An 18,282-nucleotide genomic window follows, 5' to 3' on the forward strand; every position below is an offset into this window, starting at 1 on the left:
AATTAAGAAAGGAAAAACATGTGCAAACAAACTACAGATGTGAAACTTTGTTATAACATGAAAACAGTAAACTTTTTCATATACTACTTTTATAACCCTTTAACATGTAGAGAAGTTTTACTAAGGAAGTCAAATGATTTTAACTATTAGAAAACTTGCCTGATAGCTACTGTCTTCTCAAATCTGTACTTTTGTTTAACCCCTACCTCTGTGGATTCTCATAATAAGGACTTCAAAGGCAAGCAAGTTAACATGGCTGCTATAAATAAATACAAGAACAAGGGGAAAGAACAATCTTTCTGCCTACAGGTATATTATTGCCCACTGATGAACAAAAAAGAGTATGGACTGGCTACAGTGAAGCAATTGTTAGGGATATAAACCAATGTTTTTAATAAATGTGAATTACACCTTTCCCTGTGTGCTCTGGCATATCAGCAGCCTTGCTCACTTTTCTGAGACCACTGCTAATAAAAGATTGAACCCAGCTGGATGGACAAGGCCTGTGGCCTGGAATCTGGAGCTGCTGGTCAGCTGAAAGGGGAGGCTCTCGTTCTGTTTCTCAAGCTCATGAACTTTTTCTTGTCATTGCACAATCCTTTCTTCCAGCTCCAGGCCTGACCCAGCCACTTGGGGCCGCCACCAACCTGTTCAGACTTTTTTTATCATTAACAAGCTGTATTAACTTGGTGGTCATTCTGGGGAAATAATAAAAAAGATGAAAAAGAATGTGAAAAGTCAGCATAAAAAGCATTCTGTTGAAAGGAACATAATCACTGTGAAGACTTCAGCATAGAACCTGAATAATAAATTTCAGGTTTTGATATAACTATTACTGCCTGTGAAGAACTCTTTGAAGATAATTGAAACCACTGTGCAGCAATCTGCTTTATAGCACTGACAAATAACAGTTTCCTAAGGCTTATCATTTAAGGTTAGTAAAGGGAGGACACATATTTACTCCATATGGTGCTTAAATGTAATTTTTAACGCATGACCTTATATAGGAACCTCTGCATGCTGTTAAGTAAAGTTACAGATTTGAGATGTGGTGGGGCAAACTATAAAAGCTCCAATTCCACAGAACATTCAACTATTGAAAGAATGCTAATAATATGCAACATTCCAATTATATACAATTTCTAGTATTTAGGGATTTAAATATATATTCCATGTCTAAAGTGGCTGAAATATATAGGTGGAGATATTTAAGAAGGTACTCTGGAAAAAAAGACTTAAGAGTTCTCATTACCATACTCAATTTTATACATGGCAAATATTTCCAGTGTGCTTTGGAGAAGGAACAGTTAGCTGCAGAATATAATTAGATACAGAGGTTATGGCTGTCATCTGTCTTTAGAAGGATACAAATTTTGCTTTTGGTATCTGAAAGGTTGTACCTTTGATTTCCCTTGGTTCTGATAAACATTGGTAAGCTAGAACAAAAGGCAGTGAGGGCACGTGGGGGTGATGTAACATGCATGAACAGAAAACATACCCAGAAGTGAATGCAAAAAACTTGGCATATAAAGAAAGAAAAGGTGGCTTTGATGAGAGAGACAAGTTCAAGACTTTACAAAGTCGGTTGCACATCTTTGAGACCTGTATCTAGTTTACAGGAAATCTATTTTTGAAGGCCCAGAAAGAAAACTGAAAATAAGGACACACTTCATTTATTTAAAAGGACTTGTTTTATTTTTTGTATACTTGTGGACAGAAGCTTCTACTTAAAAGAACAAAAGTGAAACAAAAAAAATCCCTAATAACTTCAGGATGTCACAGAATGTTACTTGCCTGTAAGCAGGTTTTTTGTTTACATGGAGTCTTTTCAATGTTCTTCTACTGCAAATTCATTCCAAACTTCTAGTTAAAAGGGTTTTGGCAAGGAATGCTGGAAAAGAAATTCAACTTGAGGAGTTAAGTTTTTTCTCTAGCAAACACTGTATTTTTTATTTTCTGTGCCATAAAGCATTAATTCAGGTACTCCAATTTGAAGATTCTGTGTAACGCTACCTGAGTGGATGATGAGAGCATTTGGTAAGGCATCTAACAAACACAGGAAATCCCTTTGGAATAAGCAAACAATTCACTTGTTCCACCATCTTGGATTTGACAACAGCCTGACAGAAAAGATGGAAGTTATGTCATGCTGGTCAATTTGTTCCTGATCCACTGAATACTGAGTCAGAAGGAAAGAATTCCTTGGACTTAAAAAAATTACTAAATAGTCCCATCTACAGAAGCAATATTTTCAGATGCCCTTTTATGAATCTTCGAGTTTCTGACACCACCTTGTTTGGACGCAGGCTGACTTTATTAAGTACAGCACATTGTGAGCACAGAGTCACAGTGCTTTTGGATTAATCAGCCCTCCTGTAATGCAGTAATACCATGAACACTTCTGCTGAGCCCAAACTGGTTTGCCAGCACAGCACTAAGTTTAATAAGAGGGGTGGAATCTCACTGTATACACAATTTTGATTCTAGAATGAAATTCCTGATGAATCATTAGGCTTCCATAGACTCTTCTACAGTTCCCAGAACACTCTAACAGCATAGCTCTGAGCACAAGGTACCAGCTCCAAAGTGACAGACAGCACTGTAGTTCAGTGCATGGAGATCTAATACAGTCCACCACAAAGACATACATACACAGACATAACCAGAAATTAAAAATAATTAGTTTCAAAGAGTGATTTTTGCTACTGCTTTAAAAAGTGCTCTGAGAGAAATCAACATTTTCAATTTGTTTTAAAGGGCAAAAAAACATTACTGTAAGCTAAAATAAAAGTATTAACCCCCATACCTTTTAGTTTTCTCCTCTTGCTCATTTGCATGCTGCTTGAGTAAGATGTGATCATCATGTACATGAAGAAACCTGGCCTCCAGTTCTTCTTGACTGGTTTGTTACCTGGCTTGTTGAGCTTTTATATTCTGTGCAGTTCATGATTCTACCCAAACCAAGACAACTTTAAATTACCTTCAATGCAATCAACAACATGTAGCTCAAAGTCAAAACTCATTTTGAAATACTGAATGTCCCCAACTTTTCAAGTAATTTTATATTTTACACTTGTATGAGTCTGTTAATTTTTTTGGATTTATAGTAATTTAAATCACTTCCTTTTCCCTTCCTCTTACAGATTAAAAAAAAGCAATTAAAACTATACAGCAACCTGTTTCCATACTAAACAACATAAAGGTAACAGTTTACCAAGTAACCAGGTTCTGCCAAAGAGGCTATCTCAAAATAAGCATTACCTAAGGGATTCTTTCTAATCTGTTCCAAAGTTAACATATTATTTGAAGCTTGAAAATATTAACTCATAATTCTGTAAATTTACTCAGATACAAGACTAAGCCCATTTGTTCCATTCTAATAGCAGCTGAGTAACATAGCAGAATTGCATAATACTTTTGGTTCCCATTTGGTGAAATGGATCTGGCCTTGTCCTCAATTCAGCAAAAAAATCCTCTTTTCTTCTGGAAGTATGAATGTTACAGCTCAATGACATTTTCAGTTTTTACCATCTCACAGCAACTCCCCTCTTATAACAAGCAACTTGGACATAGAATGGGTCACAGCATCTTTCTCAATTTAACCCAGATTTTGAATGGTATTTGAACTTAATTTTGTGAGTGGCAACATCAGAAACATTTTTAGAAAGAAACTAAAGAAGCCACTGATCAAAGTCTGTAGCTGTAATAAATAGCAGCTGGTACAAACCTTGTAATCCTTCAATTCCAGCTGGAGTTAGACCTGTATGTCTTACAGGCAGGTCCCCCACAGTTACATCAGCTGCAGCAGGCATGGCTTATCTAGGGATAACAAAATTCAAATGAAATTCCTCTTCATCTGTTATTTAAACTGAGACTAGAACAATACACCATATGAAATGAAGGCAAAAGTTATGGCAAATTCACTGAAATGACAGACTTCTGAATAGTATTTCAACTAGATTGCAATCTAAACTCTGAAGTTCTCAATTTTATGGCAGTTTCAATCCATTCACAAGATACACCTTTGTTGTGCAATAGCTCCAATTCTATTTAATATATGCACAAATAGCTTCTTAAGTTCTAGCTCTGTTGCTTTCAGGAATCTTTGGGCTAAGGCCATATTTCCAAGTGGATGTGGGAAGGGGACCTGTGGGTTTTTTGTTAGTTGGGGTTTTTTAATTGTTTGTCCATCTCAAGAGAGGTAAAAGCTTAAGGCATCAAATAGTAGATGAGTAATGCCATCTTCCATGTTATGAATGGAACTCTTTGAAACAGGTGCTGGGGGTTATGAATGCATTCCAGTGCTGTCTGGCATTCTCCTAGTCTTCTTTCAATCACTGTCATATAAGAAATTACTTTTTAAGACAGAAAGTCTCCTATGAATGATTCTCATAAATCTGAACATGATTCTATCTTGCAGCAACAGAAAGCTTAGCTACATGACAAAGTGAGATTAGGAAAGTATTAATGTGAAAAAGTACTACATTTGTTTTGGTGTAATATATGAACATACTTCTTAACAACTGCTGCTTCTTTCTTTTCTTCTGGAGCAGAAAATTACATGTTGGTCACAGAGTCAAGTAATGCTGAAACAACAGGAAAAGGAGAGACATGAAGTCCTTTTGACAGTCTGATCCCCAAAACCATTGTTACGCTCTTCAGGTGATAAAAATCCTCAGTCAATGCAGAACCATCTAGGAAAGCACTGGGAAATTAACAGTGATGCTACTGGAGACTTGCATCAGAGGGCAGAAGCGACATGGCACAGTCAACAGACAGCCCATGAAATATCTGTTAATTCAATCATAATCAAAAGTGCTGCCTAAGCTTTTTCTTCCATCATAAATAACTCTCCTTATGGCTTTGTTCTAAAGAAACAAAAGGGATTAATGGAAATTTAGTTTCCAACAAGTCAGTCTTGCTTTTAATCTTTTGGTTTTTTCATCACTAAAATTTATGATAAAATATTATTTCCAGACTTCACTGTTTATGAATAAACAGGAACACATTTTTCTTCCATGTGGAACAAATGTTTCCTTATCATGACCATAGAAGTGAACTGATCTACAGTTGTAGACTTGCAATATGGTTGCAGTTTCAATGTTGTCAGTGACAGAGAGTGCTACTCTGGGATGTTGATGTCCACACCACTCAGCCAATGGCACAATTGGCAACCAATGCAGACACAGATCCACTGGAATTCAGTTCCTCAGCACCCTTGGCTCTTTTAGCATTGCTCTTAAAAAAGCCTCAAAACTTCTTTGAAATTTGTTAATTAGCTCTGTCTGCAGTCATTGGCTTCACTCAGGTCTAGGCTTATTTTTTGTGGTTACTATTATGCTGTACCAGTACAGCTACAGCAACTGAGATCAAGGGGAAACAGACATTTTACCTCCAGAGGATCAGCTAAATTTGGTTCATGATGGTAGCAAGGAGAAGATACCACTGTACATCTTTCTAGAATGTGACTGTCCTTGCTTTCACAAATCAAAAATGACAGAGGCTTTTTTGGGCCTCAAGAGCTAAACAAGTATTTTATCAGCATGACTCCACAATGTTTGTGATCTATCAAAATCAGGCTTCAAAACCTCCAGAACAGCAACAGGTAGAGACAAACATTACTGGCTTTCACTATTTGCTGAAGAAAATTTACTATGGATACCTACCTGTTATCTTCAGTATGAGAGAAACCTACTCACTTAAAACCAGAGACAAAACAACACATGCTTGTCACTCAAATAAACAAACAACTTTTGTAATCCATTACTGGCTGCAGCAAAACCACAGAAATATTTGAGCTGTAAGCAAACTAACACAGCAGAGATGCACACAAAGCCAATTTTAACTGGCAACTTGACATGATTTGAAGTGACAAAATAAAGCAACTTCAAATCCAAAGTGTCCTGAAAACTTAGAAGGTCAAATTTTCAAAAAGAAGAGAAAGAATTGTTTCATTTCCATTACAAAGTGTCAGAAATTAAGCATTCAGCTATCTTTTCTGTTGTGGGCCACAGAAAAAGAAAATGAAAAAACCAACCATATTAATTGGTTTTATCAGATACAGTGGTTTTAGACAGAAATAGTACAAACATGTCTCCTGGTTTTAAGGAGGCCAAATATAATTACAGATTTAGAATTTGGCTTGGCAACTTAGTTGCCTGATTAGTAACATACCCATGTCTTTAATAATCACTAATAACCACCAGTTCTGCTGCTGCTTTGAGAGAGGACACTTCAAACATCAAAGTGTGTGTTACATATGTTACAGTTCCTCTTTGAATATTATCTGAGTGTCAATCACAAACACTTAAACAAAATTACTTTTCCTTGCAGTCCAGTTCCAGCGTTATTTCTAAAAGCATATGAGATTTCTCCATGGCATTCTGTATTACTTTTGAAAGCATTTCCAAAGAGATTACATCTGACAAAACCGTACAGCAACATTGCTACAAAAGTTATAGTACTTAAAAGTGCAGCATTTCCTAAAAGAAAGCATAACAAAGTGAGAGAGATATAAATTTGTATTTGCATCTGGACAGATCCACATGCCATCCTTGACCTCAAAAACTTAAACCAGGCTTTATTTCCAAGAAAGGATACCCTACAATCACTTCAGCACAGACTGGATCTCAAAACTAGAGAGCCCAGCGTACAAAGAGAGGAATATTCCCCATATCTCAGGGATTAACCTGTAAGAACTTCAGGCTAGGTATAAGCAAGAATTTTCTATATAACTACTAAAGTTAAAGAAACTGTAACTCTGTTACACACTTCACTACCTACAAAAGTGGTTCTATCACTACCTGTATCTGAAAATCTACTAAAAAAAACTGCACACAACTTTGCACTGTTATACAAGTCTGACACTAATAAAATTAATACTTATCAAAGCTTATGCTTTATGTCCAGATTCTTATATAACTCACAGAAGTGTGCTTTTGTACCAGCATCATTCAAAGGTAGTAAAACTGAGTGGGGATTACTTAATCTTTTGAAAGTTCTCAGCCAATGGGGTTATAGGTGACTTCCAGCGAGGGGGTTTCTAGTGAAATCACAAGAATTACAACTTAATTGTTTCAACATGGTTTTTGAATTTGAGTGTCAGACATGGCCAAGATGATCCTTTTGTAGATGGAATTTAAAAAAGGAGGTGAGAGGGACAACCCACCTATCTTAGCTTATCATAATGTACTTCCAGCCTATGTTTTCCCTCTATTGAGTCTTTACAATATACATTTTGGCACTTTATTGGTCTTGTAACTTAAAATAATCTCATTTATTACCTGGTAGAAATACACACATATATCATCTTTCAAATATCATGTGTTGTAGTGCTGTGTGTTCTGGGAGGCGGACAGGGAAAAAAAGAGAAGATATGGAAGATGTTAGGAAATGGAATCACAACATCCTAAGGGAAGAAACATCTCTCAGACCTGTAAGTCCTACTTCAACACAGAAAAATCCAAACAACCGTGTCTTGACTCCAACCGATTGTCCAAAGCTTGCCAGTTTCGCCTGAGCCGCGCCGCTGGCGGTGGCCGGCGGGGCTGAAGGGGCAGGGCCCGCAGGGAAGGCAGCGCTCGCCTCCTCTCCTGGAGGAACGCCGACACCGCCGGGCTGTGCTCCCTCGGGCACAGGAGCCCAGCTGCCGCTTCAGCCCAGCGGCCCTTCCCGGTACGAACACAGGCCTACAGGGCTACTCTGAACCAAACGCTGAGGCTCCAGCCTCTTCCCCCGGGCACCGAGCGAGGAGGAGCCTCTCGGCTCTGGAACCGCCGCCCGCAGCCCCGCGGGTGTCGCCAGCCCGGCCGGGGCCCGCCCGCTGCGGGACGCGGCGCCACAGCCGCGGGCAGCTCCAGCGCCCCGCTCCTCCCCGCGCCGTGCCCAGAGGGGGAGAAGCTCCCCCCGTACTCACAGCCCCCGCCAGCCCCGCGCTCCTCAGCGCTCCGTTAGCAGCTGCCGCCCCTGCCAACCGGGCCCTTCCCCTTCCGGGCCGCCCTGGGCCTGCCGGGACTTGAAGTTCGGGGCGGGGCCGCGCACTGCCCGCGGAGCCGCGGTCCGGCCGCTGCCGGCGGAGCTGCGCGGGGTCCCCGCGGTGCTGCTCCGCTCCGGGCGGGCGGCTAAGGCGGCACCATGAAGAGGAGAGCAGGGGAGCGGGAGAAAGAGCTGAAGGTACCTTCCGTTTGCTTCCTGCTCCCCGCAGCCCCGAGGAGCGTGTGTGCCCCTGGCCAGCCGTCTCCGCCGCTCGTGGGGCTGTGCGGGGCAGAGCCCCCGGGGCTGCGGTAGCTCCAGTGCTGGAGCCCCGAGCGAGGGGACTCCGAGGCCGCCGTGAAGTTCACTGTGAGAAGGAGGGAGCCCCGGCCCCGGGCTCGGCGCGGTGGCGGAGCCCGGGTGAGCTCCGCACGGCTGCGTGCGCCCCGCACCGCCCCGGGGGCTCCGCCGGGCTGGGGGCTCTGCTTGAGCTGGGAGTGCCCGATCCCCCTCCCCTGGATGGGGGGCGCCTCGTACAGCGTTAACAGGAGCTCGTGGTAAAGGCGTGTGCCAGCTGGGCACGATATTGCAGTTTAAAAGAGAGTTCTGTGGTATACGAGGAAAATGATGCCAGGACTGTGTGTTTGTGTTTGTCGAAACATTCACAGTGGGATGATGCACTGTGTAACTGCGCCTCATTCTTAAATTTAAAAGTGCTCTACACTAAGCCTGACCTAAATAAATATTTTTAAGTCTCTTATGCCGCCCGAGCTTTATAATGTTTCTTTTCTTGTTCACGTGTTTAGATGCAATGCTGTTACATGCTTACATTGAAGATGCTATTTCACTGTCTGTGGAAGCAAACAGGAGTGCTGAATGTTTGCTGTTTCAGGTGCCTTTGAAAGGCTTGTTTTACTACATTGTACAATATTTTACTTCAGCTGTTGATGGTTGTTGTACTTGTGCTGATTTTGTTTACAAAACAGTAGTACTGAGAACCCGTAAGTGACTTGTTTGAAAGCACGGTACTGATATTAGAGGTGTTAGTGAAAGGAAGGCTAATTCCATTATAAATTTAGAAAATGCCTTTGAAAATGCTAATCTCATACGCCTGAACAGGGAACATGCTAGTTTTGGTATTACTATTCAGTATTCCCAGCAAAGGCAGGGAAAAGGTCTGATGTAAGTTTCCAACTAAGTATTTTACTAGAAAACTTCATGGCCTCTTTGCCTTAGTAAGTTTCATAACAACTCCTTAAGAACTACCTGGGCATTTTGTAATTTGTCTGTCTGCTATCCCGAGTTGCTGAGGGACAGCAATTTCAGTGTTCCAATTTGTGTTCTGCCCTTTCCATGTATGTCAAAACATATGCAGATTTCCCATCCAATAGTTGCAGAAAAAATCTCAACCCAATCTTCTTTTAGCCTGTTCATTTGTGCTGTCCATCCAAGGGCCTTTGTCTTGTCAATGGATCTTCCTGAATGTATTTGGGAATCATTTGCTTTAGGAGAATAATGGCCCTTGCTAAGATAATAGCTCAGGGATACCTGTGAGGGGTGAAAGGATGGCGCTGTGAACGGAATTGGCAAAGGCTCTGGGAGGAAAGGCACTCGAAGAGGTGTCAAGAACAATGTATGAGGAAAACTTGAGGTCAAGTGCAAGAGTACTGCTATAGACACAACTCAGTGTTGTGGGTGCACAGACAGAGAAAGATGAAAGATTCTTACAGAGACTTTAAAGGTGTCAGTACTTACAGAATGCCTTAGAGGGATGTGGTAAGCTGGGTACTACTTGAGAGAAGCTGAGTATATTGAAAATGAAGCAAAACGAGCCTGGAGAATGTCTTAGAATAAAGGCTGCCAAAGGAGAAAGCAGCAATGGGAAAAGGAGGGGATATGCTAGAAGGAACATAAGTGGGTTTTTTCCCCATGGAAGCATCCTCATACTGATTATTTTCTACAACTTAATTGGAGATGTAATCTCTGGGCTCCTGGCAGTGTGTCAAGTCACCCTTCAGTCCTTGGGTTTAGCCATCCCTAGCTTATGTTGATCACCTGAGAAATGCTGAAGACAAAGGAACAGTGTCTTTATTATGCAGTTCTGCCAAGGCTTCCATTTAGGTACTGATTAAAATATTTTTTAGCAAACCAAATATTAGTGAGGTTAACCCAACCTCTTCTGGAGACTAAGATTTATGAGGCCTACTACTGAGAGGGAAGTGTTTGGGTAAAGAAGCTGGTTTGGATTATGTGTCTTTTGGCAATGTTTCTTGTTTTCCAGAATTAAATCCTGAATAAAAGTTCTTGTTTTGCTGTAATTGTGTACAGTTAAATGCTGTCGGTCAGAATCCCACTGACTGGCTTTTGCTTTGTAATTATGTAGTATGTTTCTTATATGTGATAAACTTTTCTCTGGCTTGAATTTTCTTGGATATAGCAAGTTTTGATTTATGCTGTTATAGAATGACATTTGTGTTCCAAGTACATGTGGTAGAAGTTCTGTAGAGTGCAGTGCTGTCATACAGCAATTTCCACTTTGCAGATCACTCAGCTGGGTTCAGTAAGATTAAATGTGTATCAGAAATGACATTGTTTGTGCTAGTATTTGGTGTTCCAAGTCAAGAGAGGAGGATGCAGATTCATTCCTGGGAAGAGGGTCTGAAAGAAAAGTAGGAAAACCATAGTCAGAAGTCAACTACTCATCTAAACACCACGTGGGGCATGCTAATGTCCTGTAGAATGTTTCTCTGAGTCTTAAGTGGACACCAAAACACAACTTCTCTGAAGTTTCCAAAGATACCTTTGGAGCTGTTGCAAGCCATCAGCTACTCTGGTCTTCCCCATAGCAAATATTACTTCTGTGCATAAAACCAGAACTGTTAGAGTAGATGTTGCTCATCAGCTGAAAAGGCATTTTTATGAAACAGTCTATTGTGGGATTGTTCATGCTTGTTTGTTTTAGCTTAGAATTCCATCTTAATTAATACAGTTTATAGTTATTTTGAGTCTTTTTTGCTTTACACTGTTGGTCAGAGTTGGTCACTTCTTTTTCACTGGGTGTAGAAATGTACCATGAAAAGTGAAACCAAGCAAACTTCCTGTTTGGTGATCTAAGTAGGCTATTTGCTCCTTTTAGGCTTGTGAAGAAAGCTTTTTCCTTTTAGAATGTTTATTATCTTGATTTATGAGTTAAAAAAGTTATTATTTAATGTAAGACTTAATGTTCTTGAGACTTATTTATTCAAGATGGATTTTTTAAAGTAAGTTTCAGTATGAGAGAGGCCAAGTTGTAGTTATTTCCTGTATATGCTTCCTCTACCACTCTTTGCATGTTAACACCCTGTGCCATTACCAGGTGAAAGAGAGAATACTCAGCTAGTGTGGAGTATTATTTTCTTTTAAAGTAAAGGTATTGCCTTGATGGGTCTTTGGAACAGACCACTAAAGCCAGTTCACAATTACCTTATGTAGTTGTTTATGCTAATTTACATTACTGTGAATCCTGACTGCAGAGAATGTATTCCACAGACACTACTGTTATGTTTGTACAGCTCCCAGCACAGCTGGGACCCCAGTCCAATAAATTTATTGCTGTACAAATAATAAATGCATCAATGTGCACATATCTGAATATTCACAAGGGCTTTTACAAAGATATTCATATGCAGTATCACATTTGTGAGACATGTTAGACAAAGTGGCAGGGAAACATAAAGCTTTAAATAACACAAAGCTTTGTATGTATTTTATTTACAAGGAGAAAAAGGGAATATACTGAGTTTCGGCTGAGATATCATTGAAGGTCTTATTTCCTGCATCATCCTCATCTTTGCTGCCTGCAAAATAATACATCTTTACAAGGTAGAACAGGCTGCTTCAACATATTAATGCTCAAGGAAAATTAGACAAGTATTCTCAAAGCACTTCAAAGAATGATTAAGGTTTGGTTTTAGAATTAATGCTGAATGATGGTGCCCGTACCACACAATGACGTTTAAAAACTTTAACCATTGTTACCATGGTTTGTTCTAATATTACAATGATTTATTGTTTCTGGTGATTGTTCTACCTCTTTAGATAAAAAATATTGTTAAAAAGAACCAAAGAAAACAAAATTTTCTAATTGACAGATTAGATTCTTTTAGAAATTGTATTTAGGAAAATTAATGAAACAGCTTAGATGCAGTTAAATAAGCTTCTTGTCATGTCATATTTCTGCTTAGGTAAATGGTGTGCAAGTTTTAGCAGAATCAGCAACCAATATGCCAGTAGCAATTTTTGTGGTAATCACATTATTGGACCTTCCCATTATTAATGGGACAATAATTAAGAAATAGTGTTGATAGTCACATAACACATGATTTGTATATTGGAAATGGTCAGGTAGAAGCCTTGCATATGCAGAATAAAATACAAGAAAGAATGAGTGGCAAATGTTTCTTGCTTTTAAATTCATCACATTCCTGCTGTTTAAATTGCCTCAGCTGCTAATGCTGGAACCATTACAGTAATGGACTCAGCAAATGAAGGAGAACCGAGACACACATTTTATTACTGGAGGGGTAATTTTCTCTTCATCTGTAATAACAGCAGTGCCTAGTATTGATCAGACCATCAAGATACTAATCCTCTGTAAAATTACTTGTTATAACTGAAAATGTGTTAATCCAAATCAGTCTGTGTCCTGACTTTCTACTTACTATTGAATACAGACTATTAGATGGTTTATTTTTTGTGATTTAAAGCCTTTACATCGATAATAGTCAGAGCTTCCTTTGCAAGAGAATGTGCTTAATCTTAGCTATGGCCCAGGGTTGTATTTTTGTTTTAACTAGAACATCACCCACTTAATTAAGAAGTGCATGTCTATCTTCCTGCTCGAATTATATTGGTACTTTAGGCTCTGCAGATTTATTAAACGTTGTTTTACATTCAGTCACTTGTTTTTTGCTGTAAATAAGGACAGATCTATACTTCACGTATTGAAATCTACAAAGATCTTGGAGCTAAGGATGTGAGGAGAATGGCTGCTCAAAACACAAATGGATGGTGGATGTGGGTGATGGCCTGGGAGGCTTTTCTGTAAGGGAAGTTCAATGCCAGGGGTCTGAAGGTCTTCAGTTTACTTCTGTCCTGGTGGTCCACTACATGAGACAGTCATATGGTGAGCTGTGCATATCCCAGTTCTGAATATGGGAAAGCTTCTTCTTTTTTTTTTTTGCCTCTTTTGTCTGTTTTTTCACAGTTTTGTATGTTTGAAATGGAAGCTCTCATCTCTAACTCTCCCAGCCTCGGTGCAGTGGCTGTTCCCAGTGCACAGCACCCTGCAGAACCTGAGTGTGGGAGATGGAACCCTGACCTTTCACTGGGCTCACTGCTCTGGCTCCTGCCAGGCGACAGCCATGGGTGTCCTGCCAGTTCATGGTGGGCAAGGAGCATCCTAGAAGTGGGACAAGCTACCCCACTGATTGTTTATTTTAGAGACTCTGACAGGCCATGCATTTTAGAAAATTTTTGTTGTTGTCTAAATTAGCTTTTTGCTCTGGTAAAACAGTATTTTTATCTATCTAATTACCCCTCTGCTTTATTTCTTCATTATACTTTAACCAATTCAACTTGTATCATTTGGAGGGACTTCACAGTTCCTAAAAGGTATTGGAGTATCAATACCTTTAGAGGGATTGTGATTCCTTGTCTGTCTCAGAACACTAAATTTCCCCCTCTGTTCTAAGGAGGAATATGAACACAGTATATGGTTCTTGCTAAATTCCACTCTCCCTGGTGAGCAGCCTCTTTACTCTAGTTTTCAAGCCTAGACTGTTATTAAACATGAGTATGTTCTCAAACAGGAACACTGAGACAAAAACAGTCATTTAAAAAGCCAGTGTTAGACATGAATTTCTAAAAAGGTGATGATAGCTCTTTACATTACTTTTCAAATGTTTCTATAGCTTGTAGCATTCAGGAAAATTACATTTGCATGCAGAAATGAGGAAAAATAAGTTTTGAAAATCCTTTCTGTTTTCTGTAGAAAAATAAAACTTCATGTGAATTGAATTTTGGGGCTTGAATTAATATATTTCTGAAAAGAAATCTTGAGAAGCTTGTTAGCAGATTATTCAGTTTCAGAAAGCTAGGTAACCACCCAAACCCTTTAGTCTTCTGGTTCTGAACTGACCCTATAATCTTAGAAGTTTCAGATGGAAATTAGCATTTTTTAAATAAAGCTGTAGTGAAACGTCTCTACTGAGGTGCAGTACAGGGCCTACTTCCAATTTTATTTTTAGATTTTGAAAACATTTGATGAATAATTATTATACTTTTTTCTTTTACATCAGAGAAGATTCAGTTTCAGCTGACCCAGGTTAGTGAACACTAGGCAGGTCAAACAGATACTGCCTAAAGCTTGTTTCCCTTCCCTTGCAGTTGATGATCAAACTTATGCAGCCTGCAGCCAAAGCAGGGTTGGGTTGTCATGCTTTTAATAATTTATCAGTTTCTTAAATTACCTGTAATGACCAAGAGCATCCAAAATATCATATGAACCTTTTTCCTCCAGCCAAGACTGAAAAGCACTGCAGTGTTTTACTGTATTTGGTTAGGTTCTCTAGTGAAGTGCAAAACATGGTTATGAGCATCTATTGGCATTTAAAGTATGGCCCAGATTAAGCATATATTTGAAGCCTTCTGGATAGAAAATTATAGTGCTGTAATTTCAAATCACTTGTGATTATTTACTGGAGTCTGATTATGGGAAGAAACTCTGCTCTAGCTTATTTAGCTTAGCATTTTTTTGCCTTTGTATACATGCTGCCCCAATTTCCAAAAGAATTACGTCTTTATCTCCTAGAACTTGTTCAGCTTCATTTTGTCCTTTTATCTGCTGCTCTTCCCACCATTTTTATTTAAGACTGTAAAGTTACTTTAATGTAACTGCTCTTGTCACCTTTGCCCTCAGCTAATCAAATAGTTTACCTTGAGGGAAGCATTTATCTCCCACTTTCATTATTATTATTTTCGTAGCTGTAAAGATAGATATTTTATGTCTGCAGAAGGGTGTAACAGTGAAACGAGGTATTGATCTGCTGTATTTGGCAATTTCTTTCCACCTTGCCATCGATATCATGTCAGCCTCTGTCTGTACTGTGGTTGACCTCACAAATAGCTCTTTATGTTCCCATTGGATTCAAATGATATACTATGCTCAAAACTAAATCAATGAATGATTATAAAGTTTTTAGTATTATTTCATAACCCTCAGGCAACTGGTACTTCATGCAGTGAATACTTGAAAAGGTACCTGATTAAAATACATTGTTGATTCTGTTCTAGGGTTTAAAGCTGTATTGAAATCAAACACCTCGTAATATTAAGAGATTCTATTCTTTGCTGGCATAAGATTTTACTTAAAATCTCCCACATCTCATGGATATCCTGTCCTCTGAGTGCAGAAATTTCATGCACCGGATCTTGCCAGTGATAGATCACAATTGTACATACCTTGTATGTTTATAGGAAAAAAAAAAGGAGGTGAAGATCAAATAAAGGTTTTCATCTCCAAAAAGTAAGTTTAAACAACTTTTGGAATGGAAAACATTGCTATTACTGCCATGTAAACCCATACACATAGGTATCATTCTAACTGGTATAATTTTAACTAGTAAAATGCATGTTCAAATGTACATTTAGTAGGATTTTTTTACTCTGATGGAAATAGATAGGATTTTTTTGTAAGCAGTTAAAGGTCCTTAAAAGCCTAATCTGACTGATTTTGAATGTGCACTCAGGATCTGGAAAAATCTTCAGATTCTATTCTGTGCTTACTTCTAGTTTAAATTATGTCAGTGCAGCAGGTAATGATGCTCTTGTGCTTATAGGAAATATTTCATTGTCTGATATCTAAACCATGTGATGGCAAACAACTGCACTTAGTAAAATACTGAACTGAGCTATGATGTGTATGTATGTATGTAATCACTGAATAAAACCAGAACAAAATATTTAGTCTAATGATGTTAGGTAGGAGAAATTGGTTTTGGGCCTTCATTGTAAACAGTACATGTAAACATCAGGAAAATGACCATCTTTCTGAGTTGGAAAAGGTACTTAGAGTCAGACTCTAAACAGAAATTCTTAATAAGCTGTTTCAAAGAAAATGAGCATTTGTCAAACATATCACTTTTGCAAGACATTTCTGCAAAAAATTGTGGAAAGGTGTTCCAATTAGATTAATTTCAAGTAAAATATTTTATTGTGTATTCTGAGACCATGCAAGTGCCGTACCAGAAATTATACAAAAGCTCTGATCAGTTTGGAACTGTTTCTGTAAGCCTGGATGTTTTCTAAAATGTAGAAGAACTTTTTTTTCATGTACTGCAGCTATTATGAACTTGTAAAAGACCCAGTTCTGTCTTCTATCCACGTAGGAGCCAAAAAGTAACTTTTTACTAAATTTGTTATTTCAGATACAATATTTGTCGAGTATAATGTAACTGACTTGACAGGAGGTAAGATCAAAAGGCAGTTGTGTTCCCCACTTTCCAGCCATTCCCATGTCAGTTATTTAGAATAAGATGGGTTCAATCAGTTATGTGGTTCTCTGCATCTGTGGTAATGGGGAAGGGAAACTGTTTTGGTTTGGATGTTTTCCTGTGCTGATTAGTTCAGTAGTCAGTTGTCTTTTATGGATGTTCAGTGCTCTGCTTTCTCACCTCTGGCATGTGAAATGCACAATGGGTACCATACTGGTGGTTTGTTTCTTTTTAAACTTCATGCAGAAGATGGTAGTTGAGGAAAACTACAGGAACAACTGTTGGTTTGTGTAGAGTTCCCCCATTCTTTAAACCAGAAGCCATTAAAGCTTTTGAATTGTCAAGCTTGGGACCATCTGGTATGTGCTGGCTGTCATTTCTTGAGCCTCTGATGCTGCTGTCCAGGAAAATAGTCCATGATATATTCATATGGACACTATCAATCTTGGCTCAATAGGAAGTGTTTATGGAAAGCGTTTATAAATAGGCATTAATGAAATAAAAGCAGATTATGAGTATAGCCAATGTTTTTATTTCACATCTTGTATTCCATTTTAAAAAACTTAAAAAATCTTTTGTTTGCATTAGGAAAAGCTCATATTCCTGGATGCCTATTTTGCTTGCCATGGGGAATTATTTTAAATAGGCTTTCTTCTTCTGAGTTTCTTTGCATTCTTGATATTAATATTTTTAAGTTAGATTTCATTAGCTTTTCTCCAGTATTGCTGAAACTTGTAGGAAATTTTCTGACCATGGGAACTGGTACTTCAGAAACCTTGTAATCACTTGACTGCAGCAAGTTGTGCTTGATGAGAGTATATGGCAAAGTTCTTAGGGGTGTTATGGCTTAAACTTTTGTGATGAACTGTAGATATTGGTCAGCCCTCCCTGAACTGTTTTAGACAATGCCTTATGTTACTGAGGTATTTCTTCACAGAAAGAGTGATTGGGCATTGGAGGTGGTGGAGTCACCATCCCTGGAGGTGTTGAAGAAGAGGCTGCCTTTGGCACTTAGTGCCATGGTCTAGTTCACAAGGTGGTGTTGTCACATTGATGATCCTTCCCGAAACTTACAATTTCTGCTTTACCTAGGACCATTTTGCCTATGTAGAAAAGCTTTGAAGTTTGTTATTCAGTCAAACAAAGTTGAATTATAACTTTATGGTTCTGGCCAACTGAAAGTAATTCAGTGTGATCAGGAGTCATTATCTGTGATTTCTGTGATTGATAAGTGCTTATATTATGGCTTGTGCAAAGGAACATACCAATGTAATGCCTACCTAAAGGAGTCTGTGCTCTTTGTGTGTCTGTGTACGTGACAAACACATGGGTTTATGCTTTATGATCCAAACATATTCCTCATAAATTATGAGAATTCATTTCTCTTCAGTTTGCAGAGCACAGTTTGTGATTAGGGTCTTTAAAGGCTTGGTGCCATGACAGAAGGTGGTCAGAGCAGTAATGTCACAGGTGGGAGGATGCCAGTGACCCAGTGAAAGCAACAAGCACTTTGCATGTTGACTACTTTGTGAGAGGGCAATGTTTGGCCCTGTAAGTGCAGGAGAGATGGACTGTTCATGAAAAGGGCACAGAGAGCTTACCCATATGATCCTTTGTCAGCCTGATTAAATTTAGTGTCAAGTGTTCATTCATATGAAAGATGAGACACATCACTGTTTATCTAATAGAAAAAAGTATTTCTATTTTTCCTGAAGTCTTTTATATGTTAATAGAGGCAAACATGACCATGATCACATAATTTAAATATGTATGTAAAAAA

The 18,282-nt window shown here is 38.8% G+C and overlaps 1 protein-coding gene and 1 long non-coding RNA gene across 4 annotated transcripts in view; one reads left to right on the forward strand and one right to left on the reverse strand.

The window, feature by feature from the left end:
• Window positions 1-1,672: 1,672 nt before the first annotated feature.
• Window positions 1,673-8,313, reverse strand: LOC118691078 (uncharacterized). Of its 3 annotated transcripts, XR_004980961.2 has the most exons (6): window positions 7,916-7,974; window positions 7,284-7,343; window positions 4,514-4,586; window positions 3,728-3,819; window positions 2,807-2,951; window positions 1,673-1,891 (listed from the first exon to the last, which is right to left on the reverse strand). It is a non-coding gene; the product is annotated as an uncharacterized LOC118691078 (long non-coding RNA). The 3 variants fall into 3 exon arrangements; XR_004980962.2 differs by lacking the exons at window positions 7,284-7,343; window positions 7,916-7,974 and adding an exon at window positions 8,177-8,313; XR_004980963.2 differs by lacking the exons at window positions 7,284-7,343; window positions 7,916-7,974 and adding an exon at window positions 6,322-7,267.
• FTO (FTO alpha-ketoglutarate dependent dioxygenase) overlaps window positions 8,053-18,282 on the forward strand; it is a 223,875-nt gene continuing 213,645 nt past the window's right edge. Inside the window, exon 1 of the mRNA XM_036390117.1 lies at window positions 8,053-8,172. Within this exon, the coding sequence (XP_036246010.1) occupies window positions 8,134-8,172 (39 nt within the window). The 5' untranslated portion in view covers window positions 8,053-8,133. The remainder of the gene's footprint in view (window positions 8,173-18,282) is intronic.

The sequence above is a fragment of the Molothrus ater genome, chromosome 12 (assembly GCF_012460135.2).
Source record: "Molothrus ater isolate BHLD 08-10-18 breed brown headed cowbird chromosome 12, BPBGC_Mater_1.1, whole genome shotgun sequence".
NCBI classification, from domain to species: Eukaryota; Metazoa; Chordata; class Aves; order Passeriformes; family Icteridae; genus Molothrus; species Molothrus ater.